The sequence below is a fragment of the Aphelocoma coerulescens genome, chromosome 20 (assembly GCF_041296385.1).
Source record: "Aphelocoma coerulescens isolate FSJ_1873_10779 chromosome 20, UR_Acoe_1.0, whole genome shotgun sequence".
NCBI lineage: Eukaryota > Metazoa > Chordata > Aves > Passeriformes > Corvidae > Aphelocoma > Aphelocoma coerulescens.
In genome coordinates this window covers 9,187,488-9,204,607 of record NC_091033.1, presented here as the reverse complement: position 1 = coordinate 9,204,607, position 17,120 = coordinate 9,187,488, and the positions used below count along the sequence as shown (strand labels likewise).

Below are 17,120 nucleotides of genomic sequence, written 5' to 3'. Positions count from 1 at the left end.
ATAAGATGATACAGCCAGCCAAAAAAATTCAAAGCAGGGCCAAGACCCCAGCACCCGGCTCCACTTGGTGAGTTAAAAAGGGAGCTGAGTCATCAGAGCTGGAAAATCTGGGAGTAAAAGCAGGGTGGATGCGCCTGGAGGGTGCCATGGCCTGGAGGAAGCTGTGCCAGGAGCTGATCTTTCATCCTCGGGCAGACAGGGGAGCCCCTGCAGGGGCTGGGGGGAGCAAGCAGGGGGGTGCTGCCGGGTGGTGCTGGGTGCTGCCCAAGGTGAGGCTGGGGAATCACTGGGTGCCAGGTCCTCCCCGGCCCCCATGCCCAGCCCTGCTCTGCTCCATGCTCCCACCAGCTCTGCAGAACTCTGCTCATCCAGGCATTGGCAGATTCTTGTCCTGACTTCCTGCCCAAGGGCTGGCAGTGGTGCCACCAAAGCCAGGCACCTTCCTGATGACCTTCACCATCATTACGGTGAAAGTGTTTGCTGTTACACACCCTGCCCCCCAAACTCTCCCATACAGAGCTACAGATTGCCCTTGTGGGCAGATAAGGAAAATCCATGTGTAAATCAGGATTTTGGGCCGGGGTAGATGCTGTCACCTCCCCACATTCCACCTCAAGTGATGAGGGTAGGGCTGTGGGTCATGGGGGTCCATAAACAGCAGCACCCCAAAACCCCTGGGGCGTTGGGATGTGGAGGCAGGTCACAGTGCCCCCTGGCCGGGCACCCTCCTGCCTGCTTCTCTGCTGGTAATAAATTAGAGACTGTTATTTTAACTCATTACTCTTCTGACTCTTCCCACGCCTGAACCTGCGCTGCAAATACGGTCCCTCCGGTCCTTCTGGGGATGCTCAGGAGATGTCTACAGCCCTAAATCCCTCCACACTGAGCTGAACATGAAGCCTCCAATTTTCCAAAATCCAAATTTTCTCCAGAAAGGCATAGTCTGATTGGTGCCTGCAGCTGAGTGATCCAGACCATGCAGCCAACACTTCTCCTCTCTGCCTGTGGGTCAGGGGTCTGAGACCCTCAGCTCTGTCTGGAGGGAAGCAGCTCCAGAGCCCTGCTGTGTGTAGCCCCTGGTACCCCAGGACACAGGAATTAGAATTTCCTCCTGTTTCCATACTGACCTTTTCAAATATGCAGCAAAATTTGCTCTTCTCACCTCATTGGAGACTCACAAGCAACAGAGCTGGGAGAATTTATTGAGTTTGAAGAAAAGGAAAAAGAAGCCAGGAAAAAAGTCCATCTTCCCCATGATGGGGCTTGTTTCTGTCCTGCTGGGGAGCCCGGGGGGGGCAGTGGGAGAGGTGGAGAAGCACAGGGAGCTGGGGGGTGGCCGGGGGCGCCAGAAACCTGAAGAGCAGAGGACGGTTTCGGGTGTCTGCACATCGTTAGAAGGAGGCGCTGAGCTTCACTCCAGAGCTTGGGAGCCGCAGAGGGAGAAATGTCTTCTCCAGGCTCCAGCTGGGCTCATGCGGTAAGCTCGTGGAGATTTGGCTTGGAATGCAGCTGGGGTGCACAGAGCAGTGCTGGGGCTGCCTTGGAGCCGCTGGAAAAGGCAGGGTATCCCCCCCAGAGCCTGCCTCAAAGCCCGGCTGCCCCTTGCTGTGCTCCTGAGGATGCTCTGGCTCCCTCCAGCTCCTCAGCATGGAAGAAAGGAGGCAGAGAAGAAAGCAGAAACCCCACCAGCTACACTCGGCCAGAGCATGGCCCCTGTTCAGGTAACTTTCTGAGACCCACCAGCACAGGATGGGGCTGGAGGAACTGGGTGAAACAATATTCCCAGGGCTGGCAGGAGGAAGCTCTCCTGGCCCCAGTCCCCTGCGCTGTGTCCTCATTCTGGTGAGGATGGCGATGGTGAGAGCAGAGCCATCTTTCCAGGCCGGCTCTGAACTACTGCTCTGGCAGTGTCTGGTGCCACCTAATGCCCATGGCTTGTCCAAGGAGCACCCAGGACTCTGCCCAGGGCAGCAGGGAAGCATCTGGAGCAGCCCTGACATGGTTTTGCCTTCGGTAGCTCTGGGCATACAGCGAAATCCATCTGCATGGTGGATCCAAGGAGGGGCAGTCCTCCTCACGGGCAAGAGTTTGGGGTGGTGAGTACTGCACCAGGACCCTGGGAACTGGAGGCAGATGCTGCTTGGGATCCTCTCAAACTGAGACACAGCTTGGTCATTCCTCATCTTTTGCTGAGCAAGAAAAATAGCTTCTATTTGTCCAGCACTTATCTGCCAGCGATATTCCAGGCACTGCCCCAAAACAAACAGCACCGACAATGAAACACAGATGAATCAATTCATGCAATATTAAAAACAGACAACAATTAAAGTAAACAGAAAACCCCAGCAAGCATCAGTCAGTCCCCTGGAGCAGGCAGGAGGATGCAGGCAGCAGCACCGGGCACAGGGGCAGGTGACGGCCACACAACTCCTGTCTCTGATGAATTTTTTTGCCACTTTGTTTGGTGGAATTTTTTTTGCAATAGGAGGGCCAATGTGTCACTGGCATCAGGAGTTATGTTCAGCATCTTCTTGTCGTAGAAAGGAACAATTCAGCAATCCCTTCCCAGTGGCAGAGGCAGTTTGCAGATTCCAGCAAGGTTTTCAAGCAGAAAATAAAAAAGCCAGCAGAGATGCCCATAGAAAATGCATGCAAATTTGTCTGAGTAATTACTGAGCCTGGCTTGATGATGTAAACACCTCAAGCTCTGAAGCACTGCTGATTGTGGCTCTGATGCAGGGAATGCTCCCCATTCCTCTGACACTGAAAGTCACGCCGGGTGCTGAAGGCAGCCTGTGCTGCCCCTGGCTGAGGGGGGTGGGAGGACACGGTGTGCTGGGCACAGGGGTGGCAGCGCCTGCAACTGGCTCTGCTGAGATGGAGCCGGTTTAAATTGGAATACCTGTCCCCAGTGGATTGCATGCTCCATCTAATTAGGACCCTGTCATCCCATCAGGTGCACAGGGAGGATTACAAACCACCCCAAGTCGTTGGAAGGGAAGCTTGACAGGAGCAATGTGTGCTGGCAGCCCAGAAAGCCAGCCCTGTCCTGGGCTGCATCCCCACCACCAAGGCAGCAGGAAGGGGGGTTTCTCCCCCTCTCCTCTCCTCTGGAGGGGCCCCACCTGCAGTGGTGCCTCCAGTTCTGGGAATCCCAACATCAGAAGGATGTGAAGCTGCTGGAGTGAGTTCAGAGTACAAAGATGCTCCAAAGGCTGGAGCACCTCTGCAATGAAGACAGGCTGAGAAATCTGGGGTTGGTAAACCTGGAAAATAGAAGGTTCTGGGGAGATTTTAGAGCAATTTTCCGTGCCTAAAGGAGCTCTAAGAGAGCTGGAAGGGGACTTTGAACAAGACCATGGAGTGACAGGACAAGGGGGAATGGCTTTCAACGGGCAGAAAACAGGGTTAGGTTGGATATTAGGAAGAAACTCTTCCCTGTGAGAGTGGTGAGGCCCTGGCACAGGCTGCCCAGAGAAGCTGTGGCTGCCTCATCCCTGCAAGTGTGCAGCAGCCTGGAAGGGCTGTTTGAGTGCTGCTCCAAGTCAGAGCATCCCAGGGAAGCGTGAGGCGCCAGTGTGTAGCAGGGGGACAGTGAAACAGTGACTCCTGGGATGCTCCAGCAGCCACATCCCAGCGCTGGCACACCTCCATCTACCTCATTCCGCAGCCCTGGTCCCCATCCGTCGGCCTGGTGCTGGAGGACAAGACAGGTCTTGGGAACACACACACAGACTCTCACGGTGATGGCAGCAGAAGTCTTCTGCCCCAGTATGTTCTTGCTGCACATCCAGGACTAATCAATCTTGATTCATTGCTAATGAACTTGAAAACAGTGTTGGGATGGATCAGGTGCCACTCAGGGTGAGATGGATAATATAATTAAGATTTCCTCAAAGGTCCCGTTTTTCTTACCTTGTTAATTAAGCTGATGTGGGGCCCTCCATGCAGAATGCATAATGAGAGGCTGCCAAGACAGAGATGGCTGTTAATGGGAGGTGATACAGGGAGAAAATCTGGCCTTGACTGCAGGGCTGGAGATATTTGGGCAACTCTTTGGGGGTTTGGCTCCCCAGAGCAGCCAAGAGCTGATCTCTGCTGAGAACTCACAACATGCTTTGCACAAATGCATTTGGAGCACACATGGCAGAGCGTGCAGTCACAGGGATGCAGGTGGAGGTGCGTGGGCTCATCCCTGTTTGCTGGAGGCTGAGCATGGTGGCAGAGTGTGCAGCTTCCCAAAGCACAGCCCAGGGTGAGGGGACAGGGCATTTCCTGCAGAAATCCATGAGCAGCCCTGTGGCCTCAAGGAGCAAGTCTCACTGGGGCTGGAGCCTGTGGTGCAAGGAGAAGGGGAAGCTGCTCCACTCCCCATGGCCCAGGCACATTTTTGGTACTTGCACTCTGGTGGTGACTTATGACAATGAATTAATGGCCTCTTAATAAGGGTGACACTTTTCTTAATTAGAAAGTATCAGAGCAGGGATAATTGCTTCATTTCATTTTGTTCCCCTATATTACTTCCTTCCTTTTTGGTCCTCATTCTCAGCTGCTGGATGCCCTCTGAATGCTCTGCCTCCCCGGAGCCAGTAACACTCCCAGGGACTGTGGGCATGACACAGAGGCAGGAAAGATGGAGAGAAGTGAGTGTGGGTATGGCTGTGGAGCTTTCACTGGGACAAGGATGGAGAAGGGTGGGTGTAGATCCAGCTATGGTGGTGCCGCTTTCACCAGGGTGGTGCCAGGTTTGCAGCAGTGCCGGGTGCTGGCAGCACCTGGGCAGGGTCAGAGCAGGTCCCCGGCTGTTTGCGCTGGGGTTGGTGGGACATGGGACTGCCTGGCATGGCTGGAGAAAGGGGGAGGCAGCATCCACAGGCTTGAAGCCACTGGAGGCAGGCAGCAAGTGGTGGGACTTGGGCAGCCCAGGGAAGGCGACAGAACTGAGATAAACAGTTGATCCAAAAGGAGCGTCAGTTGGATCGACCAAAGCTGTTCCCCAGCGTAGATGCACCAGCAGCTTTGCTGCAAAACCAAGTTGAACATCCACAGCATTTCTCTTGGGCCTTTTTTGGAAAGGCAAGTTTGGGGTTTGGTTTTGATACAACGTTCCCAGGCAGCACATTTGCACACGCTGTGACTGGGGCCTCCAGGAGAATCCTTCACATCCCTCACTGAAAACGAGCCACTTCACTTCCCATCAGAGGATGCATTTTCTAAAACTAGGAAGGACTTGATGAAGCCATATAGCTTCATCACCAGTCCTGTCCTGCATCCCCACAGCTCCCACTGCCCTCCCTGGGGTTGTTGGTGCCCCAGAGACCTGAGCCCCCAGCTTGGGATGGGTCCCCATGGGACATGCCCCCCATGTCGCTAAAACCCTGTAAATCATAAACAGCAGCCTCAGGGCTCCTGGGAGCTTCATTCCTCCTTGAGACAGGAGCTTTTCCCCCTTAACCTTCCTTCTTTGCATTGCAACCATTTTGCTTTGTTGCCATATCTAAAATCGAATCTGTTCGGATTTTCTCTCGCTCTTCTTTTTTTTCCCCTTTTGCTTATATTTGCTGAGTGCATTCAAGCACGGGGGGGGGGGGGGGGGGGGTAAATAATAAAAAAATCCATCAGCATAATTCCTGGCTGTCGGAGTGATGGCGGGCTCCGGTTTCCAATCAGCGGCCCAGGCTGCGGAGCAGCGTGCGGGAGGAGGCTGGGGCTGGCCCGGATGCTGCCGTACAAACCAGCTGCAAATCCCTCTTTGTTCAGGAATCACTCTCCTTCAGCCAGACCAGCCTCTGCACAGCCCGTCCTGCAGATGTGTGAGCATGTGGCTGCTCCAAGGGGCTTTGTCCCCCTGCCACTCCAAGGATAAAGGGGATCCAGCAGCCAGCTGTGATCCTTTATCCCAGGATAAAGCCTTGGGAGATAGGGAATGCTGAGTCTCCCATCCTGGATCTGGGCATCAGTCGTGCCCTTTCCTTCACCTGTCTCTGTGCCTGGTGCACAGGGCTCAGCAGTCATGGGCTGAAGTCTGGACTCCCAGCGCTCCCAGTGCTCCCAGTCCCACGCATCGAGCATCTCACCATCCCAGCAGTGGAGATGCTGGCCCTGCACAGCCCCATATGGACAGCAGTTAGTGGGAATTTTTGGGATGTCTCCAGAGCAGCAACACGTGGAAGAGGCTCTCCAGACCCAGCACACATTTTATTCTAACAGACTTAAGGGTCTGAAAGGTGGGCAGCCCATGGGTCAGACACTGGCACAGGTTGCCCAGAGAAGCTGTGGATGCCCCATCCCTGGAAGTGTCCAAGGCTAGGTTGGACGGGGCTTGGAGCAACCTGGTCTAGTGGAAGGTGTCCCTGCCCGTGGCATGGGGAATGGAAATAAACAGTCTATAAGGTCCCTTCCAACCCAAACCATTCTGGGATTCCATGATCCTAAAATGTGTTTTTAAGTTAATTTTAAAGTGTAAATGCCCCATCAGCCAGCCCCATTCTGGGCAAGGGGCATTGTCCTGCCTCCAGGTCCCAATATCCCAAGAGGATCTGCATCCAGAAAACCAGATTATTTCCTGCCTTTCCTTAAAGGGTGTTTTTTACATTTGTGGAGTTTTAAACTCTTGGCCAGGTGTTTTTACAAGCCAGAACTGACCCTTGTTGGGGATACCCAAATTGCTGCTGGTTTGGGGTGGAGGTCACTGTATTGGCTGCATCCTGGCAGGCACAGGCAGCTCCAGGAGATCTGCTCAGCACCAGCATGAGAGGCTGGAGAAGCAATGTCAGGACTGCATGTAAGATGGCAGCACCTCGCTGATACAGGCTATGTAATTGTTTTTTCCCTCATCTCCTCTTCCTGGGGTCCGTATCAATTTAATTTACATGCTCAATGGCTTGGACTGCTTCATCCCCACTGCCAAGCACTTTCTCCAGCATTTACAGTTGCAGTGTGTGCTCGGCTGTCGCTCCTTGGCCTCCTCCTGCCTCGAGTGGTGGGAACAGTGGGAACGGTGGGAACAGTGACCAGAGGGCCAGAGCACTGAGGAATCACCACGTGACCCCCTCCACCGCATCATGCTGGTTTGAGAGGACGAGCTCTCATCCACAACCCACCGCTGCAACAAAGCCATGGTGCAAGAGGAGATGTGATGGTTTCCTGTGAGCACATGGAAGAAGGCAGCACCACTGCCCCTGTTGCTCTTCCTCCTCCTCCTCCTGCCTTTCCCAGCACAGCTCTGCATGTGAAACAAAGCACTCCTCAGCATCTGCTCAACATTTGCTGTTCTTTTCAAGTCCATTCCTTGGCCCCCTCTGCTCAGTGGAGCCTGAAAATAACAACAGAGTGTACCTTGATATTGCATCATTTCAGAGGTTCGTACCTCATCCAGCCCGTGGCTGCCTGCTCTCCCTGCCCCTGTCAAACCCTTGCGTGGTCAGGCTCCCCTATCTCCCGTTGCCCTCATCCCATTCCTGGAGATGCAAAATTGTGCTTTGTGGATGCAGAAAATGAACATGGTGGCACTTTTGCACAAGTGGAGCAGCTGCCAGGATGAGCAATGGACACTGCTTACAGTGAGAAGGGGACCTGGAAGGTGCCGAAGGTGCTGCCTGGTCCCAGCGAGCACGTGGAGCTGCCTGATAGCCACCCCCAGGCAGCCGAGCTCTCCCGGGAGGCAGCTCGCTGGCTGGGAAGCGAGGCCGCCCTGGATATGCCTCATTTTATACAAAGAAGGTGGGTTGTGCCTGTCCCTCCCATCCTGCTGAGCACCCTCCGCTCCACCGATAATCATACCTAGCAATTACACCGAGCTTTCCCTGCTCTCTGCAGACGTTAATTAAGCTCTTTTCCCGCAATGGAGACAAAGAGGGGAAAACCGCGGGGAAACTCCCGGCTTGGGCTGGGCTTTTTTTTGCACAACTGTGCCACAGGGCCTCCCAGCTCCTGGCAGGCCCGCAGGAGCCACGCACCAGTGATGGCAGGGAGGTGGCCCTGACAGCAGTGGTTGCTCTGGGTTCTGCTCTCACCTGGCAAAATTTATGTGATTTTCCCTCATTTCTGGGCTACTGCTGGATCCTGGTGTGGCTGTGTACTCCCGCAGCCAGTAACTGAGGCTGGCTCTGCCCTGAGGCACCTTCCCAGGTGCCAACAGCTCTACAGGGGTGACATCCCAAGTCTGGGAGCTGGGAAAGTGTCCCATGGACATTGCAACAGGCTCACACCCAGCACCATTCCCAGGGGGTTGGGGTGGCTTTACAAGGGGACCTGGAGCACCCTGGGTTTAGATGGATTGATGGATGGGGAGGGCATCCTGCCTGCACTTTACGGGCAGGATGCTGAACAGGACACCCTGGAAAGAACAGTGACATGCAGGACATTACCAACACCTGGAAGGTGGGATGATGAGCAGGACACCCTGGAGCAGAGGATAATGGGCAGGGCACCTTGTCGGGCAGAACGACAGGCAGGTCATCCTGTCCGCACCTTGGAGAACAGGGTAAGGGGAAAGGTGTCCTACCTACGACCTGGAGGGCAGGACAACAGGCAGGACACCCTGGAGGGGAAGATGACAGGCGGGACACTCAGTGCCTACACCCCGGAGGGCAGGACGACGGGCAGGACACGCTGCCTGCACCGCGGAGGGTGTGACGGAGGACAGACACCTTGGAGGTGCGGATGGCAGCTCGGCACCCTGCCCGCATCCCGCAGAGGCAGCGCAGCGCAGCCCTGCCCGCACCGGGGTCCGTCCGCACCTGCCCAGGTCAGCCCGGTCCGGGGGGCGCTGCCCCGTCCCGCCCTCCCGGGGCGACGCCCCCGCCCGTCCTCCCGGTGCCGATCCCGGTGCCGATCCCGGAGCCAGGCGAGGCCGGCGCGGCCCGGTGGCGGCGGTGAGGGGCGCGGGGCGGGCCGGGCCGGGCCGGGCCGGGCGGGGCGGGGAGCGCGCATGAGCCGCGGCGGCGGCGGCGGCGAGGGGCGGGCGGGAGCGCGGCAGCGGAGCGCGGCGCCGCCGCGGGTGTGGGCGCGCCGGGAGCCCCGCACGGCGGCCCGGGGGCGGCGGGCGGCACCGCCTGGCCGGCCGGGGGGTGCCGGCCCTGCGCGCCCCGCACCGCGGCCCGGCCCGCCGAGGTAAGCACCGAGCGGCCCCCGGCCCGCCCGGCCCCGCCGCGGGGACCCCCGCGCCCCGCTCCGCTCCGCTCCGCCCGCCGCCGCGTCGCCATTTTGCCGCTCGCTCTTCCCCTCCCGGAGCGCGGCCGGGCCGGGCCGGGCCCTCCGTCCCCTCCCTGCCGGGCCCGGCCCGCGGGAGAGCCCCGGCCGCCTCCCAGGGATGGGGCGCGGGCCCGGGGGGTGACAGGCCCGGGCGGCGCTGCCCGCGGGGTGACAGCGGGGAGGGGCTGTGAGGGGACGGGGGTGGCACGGTCGGGTTGGGAGGTGACAGGGCAGAGGTCCCTGTGCCCGGGAGGTGACAGCGGAACCGGGCAGGGCAAAGCTTCCCGCGCCCAGGAGGTGACAGCGGCACCGGGCAGAGCTCCCCGCACCCACTGAGCCCCGGGACAGGGGACACCCCGGTCTCCGCGGCACGGTGAGGACTCATTGTGTGCCAGGCATGTGCGGGCGCTTTTGCCTTCATGTCAGTGCCCGAGGACAGAGAGGGAAGGGACGGGATAACGCGCCTCGAACAGAAACTTTACACCCTCAAAAGCCTCATCTGCGCCTGGTCAGAGCCATGTGCGGCAGGAGCGGTGGGTGCATGCTTCGGGTGAGGCTCTCCTCCTGGAGAGCCTCGATGGATGTCACTGGGTTTGGGTGATAGCGGCGGGATCCACCGTGTCCCTCCGGAGCTGCCTGGCCACCAGCCATCCCCAGAGATGCAGCAGCTCTCAGGGCTTCACCTGCCACGTGCTTCCCTCCAGGGGAAACCTCCAGTGAGGGCTATTCTTCGAGAGGAAGTCTCTCCCACTGCTTTCTTGTCTTTATTCCCTGTAAGTTTTTCACAGCAGCTCCAGTTCTGCCAGGAGTTCATGGCAGGGAGCATGGCTGCTCTGACAGCGACAGGGATGGCAGTGCCCTTTGGCATCCATCATCTGTGCTGGTCTCATTGCATCTCTGCTGGCACACAGCTTGTGCTGGGACAGGCAGCTCCCTTGGCTTTTGGCATTCTGTACCTCTGGAGCTGTTGTTAAGTTCTTGATGATAGGTGGAGCAGATTGACAGGTGACGACGCAGTTGTCATGCAGCAAAGTCCATCCGTGGCAATGGGACTGGGGTGGGAATCCCGGCAGGAGAACTTGGGGTCAGAACCTGCAGGTGACTTTTCCCCTGGTCATGAGAGGGTTGCAGCCATCCCTGGCTGCGTACATGCTCCTGCAGGCCTGACCCAAAGTCATGGACAGGCATTTCTACGTGGAATTATTTCCCATTTCCCATTTTATTCCCAATTTCCAGCCGCACAGGGCTGCCAGTGGTTTGGGAACAGCACCTTTGGTTCCCAAATGTCACTTCCCCCTTCCCACAGCCGTGGATTTCCTCCTTATCCTTGCTCCCAGCCGTGTGGGCTTGGCCTCCACTCATCACACACTCAGGAGCTTTTTTTTCCTGGAGCTGGAATGGGATGCTTCAAAAATGTTGCCACAAACTTCTAGAAAGTTACCTAAAAAGAGCTGGAGGCCTCATGAGATGGTACCAGGCCCAGCCTTCTCACACCACATCCCACTCCTGGCTCATGGCCAGAATCCTGGATACCTTCTCTTCCCATTACCAGTTGCAAAAGAGTTTTCAGCAGAACCTTAAGGAAAGTGTGAAAGAGCACAGGCTATTGCCTATTTTCAGTGTGTGTTACTCAAAAATGAGTGAGAAGTTTGAACATTACCGAAAAAAACCCACAACAGGCTGCTTTTTGCTCTGTGTCTCCAGGACAATTCCTCTGTGATCCCTGGGGTTGTATCGGTGGCTGGGGAGCAGATTTTGGCTCTTGTTAACTGGTTGATGAGATTTTTATTTTTCATTTTGCTAAAAAATAAGGGGAAAGTGCAAAGGAGTATTTGGTGTGAAAAACCAGAAGATTCAGAACCTCTTAAGCTGGGCAGAGAGGGTTTGTTTGAGGGGACAGATGTGTTAAGGGGTATGAGAGGTGTCCAGCTGCTGGAGCAGGGCTGAGCTGGGCACTTTGGATGTTTTGGGAAGGGACAGTTGGGGTGATGCTCAATGGTGTGCAATGTCACAAGGTGCAGGAGGTGAGCACCCAAGATGTCAACAGGGTCTCCCCTGGCTGTCACCCTTTGCGTGTCGCCTTGAGCTGGCCAGCGAGGCAGACGCAGATGTTCTGTGCTCCATCCCCCTTTGCATTTTGGCATTAGCCCTGCCTGGCTAAAGGTGTCAGCTGTGTGAGTTTCCTCTCGGTTTTCACCCCGTTGTAAGCATGGAAATCTTGTGTTCAGCTTTCACTTTGCTGGTCTTTTGTGAGTATTTTTTTTGTTTCCTTTTTTCTTTGAGCAACTTGAGTGAGGATTGCTCAGAGGTGCCAGGAGGCAGCATGGGAAGGGAGGGGACTGGCACTTTTATCCCTGGAGGACTGGGGACAGTAGCACTGGTGGGAGTGGAGCAGCGGCTTGGGAAGGGATTGTGGGGACCCCTCTCTGTGCCTGCTCCAGGAAGGAGCTGCTTGCAGTCGGGCTACAAACTCCTACCCAGTTCTCCCACCAAAAGAGCCCAAATTAGCTGAATCAGCAATCCCCATGTTCAGCACCAAGTGCCACAGAACCAGTTGCCAAGGCTGGAATTTCTCACTTGATCCAATTAACCTTTGTGTCCATGCAAACAACCATATACATGTCACCAGCCAAGCACATGCTAGAAGCTTTTGCCAGTTCTTCTCGGAGCATGTAGGCTGCATCCCACATGGAAAGTCCCCAGTCCTACATGGGAAGTCCCTAGGGACACCTCAGAAAGAGCTGCTGGACCTTCGTGTCCCACATGTTGGTGGCATGGCTGGCAATCCAGCTGCACAGGAGATGCTTCTCCATCCCTCTGGGCGTGAGGACAGAGAGGATGAGTGTGGAATCAGCTCCTTTGATTTAAATGATGCTAAACATGTGGGAGGAATTGGGGGTGATGACTCAAATCCGTGTTTTAAAAAACCCATGGGTGAACTTCATCATCCCGTCCCAGCCAAAGTCTCAAGGTCGTCGTGGTCCAAGGAATCTCTTTCCAAGGGCCTGATTCTCTCATTGTGAGGCATGGAGGACTTCTTTTCCCCAAATCCATATATGGCATCTCCCAGAGCAGCTCCCATCCTCAGATGTGCCTTTGCTTGTGCTGTTGGGAGGGGAAGAAGGAACTTGAAGCCAGAGGCAGAGCCAGTCATGCCATGGGCTTCCTCTTGGCACTGCTGAATGGAGGGGTGTCCTACTGCCCACTTCCATCAGGAGTGACAGTGGGCCTTGTGCGATAATTCCTGATGTTCATTATTTATAGAGAAGCCAAATTGAATTATTAATACGGAAAATTCAGATAACATTAACAATTCTCAGTTTATAACAGTTTCCCATTAATAAGGAAAATTGGAAATTTATCATTACATCTGTTCATTAAAACTCACTATTTTTTTTTTGCTTTTGGTGTCTTAAATGAAAGTGGAGAAATAAACGAAGAGGAAAAGCCATTTATTCACTACTTCTCTGGGCAAAGTCAGCTCATAATTTTTAATAAAGTCTTTGCCATTGTATGTGAAGGGGAAGCCAGGCTGTAATGAAAGCAGCTTTCCAGCCATGTCTGTGGCGTTCCTCAACTGTAGAACAAATACTCGGAAGCACGTCCCGTTTCTTCTCTTTGTGGGAATCTTGAAGCTGCGTGATGGTTTTCTTGTTTCCCTCCCTCCCCAGCAGCTCTCCTTGCTTTCACCATGTGTTGTTCCCAGCTCTGAGGAGTGAATTTTAACGCCTCCCCTGCTTCTTTCAGAGATGGCGGATTCCTATACCTGTAAAGGTGGAAGGAAAACTGCAGGCTCTAACAAACCCACTGCCAGCAAAGAAAGCAGGACAGAGACAAGGATAAACCCACCAGGAGAGCTGCCCAAGCTGGGTAAGGAACTGATTTGTCCTTTCCAGCTTTTCCAGGGGGTGGATGGGGTGGAGGGGATGAGCCCAGTGGCAGGACGTTGGGGGGGTGGCTGCCGAAACAAGTGGCCTGGGTCTCGATGTGTCTCTGCCCCTCACTTCAACTCACCAGTGAGGGCTGTGCTAGCCAAAAAGCCCCAGCCCTGGGAGCTGCAGGGAGCTGGTCCCTGGGAGTGGGAGGGGAGGGATGGAGATGGTCTCTCCCTTCGGAGAGGCGTGTGTCTGGCTTAACGAGATGGGTGTCTCACCGCCTATTTATCGTGTTGGTAGCTAAGTGTTACATCAAAGGATGGAAAGGCTTAAATGAGTTCAGACCATCTGCTGCCTCCCGTGTCGCGGCCCCCGGGAGGGAGGCTTGCGAGCGTACGAGCCCCGGGGGACCCTCACACTAAGGGCTGTCACGCTGATGGATGGCTGATTTCTCTATCCAGGAATCTCCAGGCCCAAGGAGATTTTTCCTCCTGTCTGTTTATGCTGGGCAGATCCCCTCTGTGAGAGGCTTTCCCTGCCTTTACCTGGCTAAGGGCAGCTCAGGATGCTGAGGGGTACCTGCACCCCAGGAGAGGGTTGAACCCCAGCGATGTAGCTCAGACAGGGCTTCCAAAATCAGTGGCCTTGTGGGGAAATGCGTGTGCCCTAAATGTTTCCCAGATGCTGCTGTTACCTTGAGGGGATTGAAGCCATAATTGCTAACAGAGGAGGATAACTTATTGCTAAAGGGAATGAACTCCAGCTGTCCGCAATATGAACACGCCTGTGTTCAGGAGACGCTTTTTCCCTGCACCACATCTTATCAGCACCTCATTTGCAGGGGAGCTGGCGTTGCCTTCCAGAGGGGAATCTCCGTCCTTGCTAGGACAGAGAATGGCCAGCCTAGAGCTGGGGGGGCCAGGCAGGCAGCAGGAAGCTGGGGCTGGGCAGCAGGATTACTGGGACAGCGGCTCCTCCAGCACGGCTGGTGATGTGTGCTGTGTCTGTTTGCAGGAAATGCAACCAGTGACAAAACCGAAGGCAGGAAGAAAGGAAGACCCAAGGCTGAGAACCAGGCACTGAAAGACATCCCTGTAAGACCCCACACACTCCAATCCCCGAGCCCTCCCTGCTTTGCTCCTTCTGACGTGCCCTGCACTGTCCACTCCAGCCAGCCCCATTCCAGGGTTAAACCTGCCTTCCCTGTGGTTTAATCTTCAGAGCAGCCTTGTCTTGGGCTGAGGAAGATCTTGGTCCCTCAACCCCTCCATACAGGCATCCAGCATCTTCTAAAACCCTGGTTAGGGAACTGTACCCCTCGCCAACCTCACTTTCCCAGGGCCATGTCCAGATGACTGGATCCTGTCACAGCCGTGTCAGGTTTGGCTAATGAGCCGGCAGCAATGGCACAGGGGTGATTTATTCCCTGCAGAGTTGTGCAGTTTAATTCCTGCCTGGTAGCATGGACAACACATGGAGCAGTTTGTCATGAGAGCAGGGGCATGGGGTGATTTATGGACTAGATGAAATGTGGGGTGATTAAATCAGCCGGGTGACTTCGGGCCTGATTTATTCCCCAGCCTGGCAGGGAGTGTGCGTGTGCTCTGGGAAGCACGGCAAGGTAACAGCACGGCAAGCCTCAGCAGGAATCATTAGCCTATGGAGCCTGCAGCATCTGTCCCAGCACCTCTCACTCGAGTGAGCACTGCTGCACTGAAACACACCCCTGGGGTCCACTTCATGGCTGTGTGGTGGAAGGGATGGATGGGAATGATCAGAGGTCCCATGTGCCCTCCCAGCTCCCTTGGGATGAATCAGCACACGCCCAAGTGCTCTTCACTCAGCTATCTCTTGTTTCTCCTGTTCCCAGCTCCCCCTGATGAACCAGTGGAAGGACGAATTCAAAGCCCACTCTAGGGTGAAATGTCCCAATTCAGGCTGCTGGCTGGAATTCCCAAGCATTTATGGCTTGAAGTACCACTATCAGCGCTGCCAAGGGGTAAGGAGACTGGAGAACTGTCTGTCCTTTCCAGTGGCTGGCTCTTCCATTACCATCTGCAGGGTAAAGCTGCTCTCAGGCCTTAAACCCCAGGAGAAACATTAGGTTAGAATGGGGAGAGCAGAGATGGGCCAGGAGCAGTTTGTGAGGTGTATGTGTGAGAGGAACTGAGGTCTCTGCAGCTCATTGTGAGGTCTGGTCCCAAGGAATCACAGACTTTTGGAAACTGTTTGGAAGGGCAGAAGGGTATTACACATGATTTGGATTCATGCCTGTGTCAGAAAAAGCCTCTCTTTTGTGGTCTAACATCTGTGCTCACCTGCCTCTCCCTGCTCCACGCAGGGTGCGATCTCGGAGAAGCTGACGTACTCATGCTCCTACTGTGAAGCTGCCTTCACCTCCAAAACCCAGCTGGAAAAGCATCGGCTCTGGAATCACTTGGACCGGCCGGTGCCAACCAGCAAAGCGGAAAACAAAGTGCCCAAGGCCATTGGGAAGAGCAGTGGAAAGAAAAGGTACCAGGCTGTGGCTGGGCTGCATGGCAGTGGTGTAGGGATGGCTGGAAGAAGGGGAATGTGCCTGCCTCCATTCCTACAACCTGGGCTGGCGAGGGGGGAGAGGTGTCAGGACACTTGTCTAACAACCCCTCTTTAAACAAGCCCTCTGTGCTTTGCCCTAGAGCTGCTGAGAGTTCAGCTTGCCCCACCATCCATCCCAAACAGGCAAAGACGGAAAAAGCTGTGGCCCAGGAGCACACGGAGAATGGCGAGTGCCTGGTGGAGAGCCGGGAGAGCAAGGAGTTCCAGATTGCAGCGGCTGAGGCAATGGCAGCTGCCACCCCCACGGCCAAGTCCTCGAGTGGCAAGGATGCTGGGCAGCAGCGGGGCAGCCAGGCCTCGCTGCAGGAGGAAGATCCTGAGAGGATGAAGCACAGTAAGATTAGAGCCCGGGGCTACGCTGGTTCGGGAGCCCAGAGAGAGGTGTCCCATGGGAAGGGGATCTGCTGCAGCCAGCACTGCTGCAGCTGTCTCTCTGAATCCAAGGGATAGCCAAGCCTTGTTTCCTGACCCTAATAACTTGCCCCCACTCTCCAGTTTCTTGCAGCTTCGCTGGGAGTTGAAACTCAGTTGTAGCTGTGGTAGAAATATTTCTAAAGGACCTGTATGATGGTTGGATTTGATGATCTTCGAGGTCTTTTCCAACCTTAACAATCCTATGATAGGACTGGAAATTGATTGAATTCCTGGCAGCACAGCAAGCTGCTATGTCAGCCCGTCTGTCCTCACTGAGTGTGTTAGATTAAACTAAGATGGTTCTAGCAAACCCATTTTCCTGAAGGATTGGGACGGGATGAGGAGTCTCTATCTGTCCATGGCCACTGCAGAGCTGGTGTAGGGCAGTGGTTGTCCCTGTCATGGTTTGGGGTTTCACTGCTTGCAGCACCAAAGCAAACCAACACAGCCACATGTTGGAATTGCTTGTCTTTTGGCACTAGACAGAACCACCAGTTCCACTCCTTGAATTAACCCTGAAAAACATATTTGTCCTGGTTTTGTGGGGTGGGAAGCAGCAGTCTGTTGGTGTTTAGTGGGTGGGTGCTTCATTTGACAGCCCCTGACCCACTCCTGACATGGAGTGTGTGCCCACTCCATGCCCCAGGACTGATGAATCCCCCTGGCAGTACAGTTATTTGACCAAATCTCTCTCTCTGTTTCTCTCTTTTGAGTCAGGAAGGAAACAGAAAACTCCTAAGAAGTTTACGGGGGAGCAGCCGTCCATCTCGGGGACCTTTGGACTGAAAGGTAATACAGGACGACTCCGTATAGGGTTGTACCTTCTCCCCAGGGCATTGCAGGGAAGCCCCTTCCCCAAGATCCCTCCCTGTGGTGGAGCCAGACAAAGCCCGAGGATCTCCCACTGGAGGAGCTGGCGCCTTTTACCACGAGAGAGTCATAAAGGGAGTGAAAAGCAGCAGCAGAACTGGGACTGATAACCCTGTCTGCTCTGTTCTGGAGCCTGGTGCTGGGAAATGAGGGAAGAGAGGAAAGGAT

At 55.2% G+C, this 17,120-nt stretch overlaps 1 protein-coding gene across 5 annotated transcripts in view; it reads left to right on the top strand.

The window, feature by feature from the left end:
- The first annotated feature begins 8,861 nt into the window (after positions 1-8,861).
- Positions 8,862-17,120, top strand: part of ZNF512B (zinc finger protein 512B) — a 30,116-nt gene continuing 21,857 nt past the window's right edge. For 4 of the 5 annotated variants that reach the window (XM_069033882.1, XM_069033880.1, XM_069033885.1 and 1 more), the window contains exons 1-7: positions 9,045-9,114; positions 12,943-13,065; positions 14,085-14,164; positions 14,941-15,069; positions 15,412-15,584; positions 15,749-16,002; positions 16,800-16,871. In XM_069033882.1, the coding sequence (XP_068889983.1) occupies positions 12,945-13,065; positions 14,085-14,164; positions 14,941-15,069; positions 15,412-15,584; positions 15,749-16,002; positions 16,800-16,871 (829 nt within the window). In that variant the 5' untranslated portion in view covers positions 9,045-9,114; positions 12,943-12,944. Of the gene's footprint in view, positions 8,877-9,044; positions 9,115-12,942; positions 13,066-14,084; positions 14,165-14,940; positions 15,070-15,411; positions 15,585-15,748; positions 16,003-16,799; positions 16,872-17,120 lie in introns of those variants that run through there. The other variant, XM_069033881.1, reaches the window with a different exon arrangement.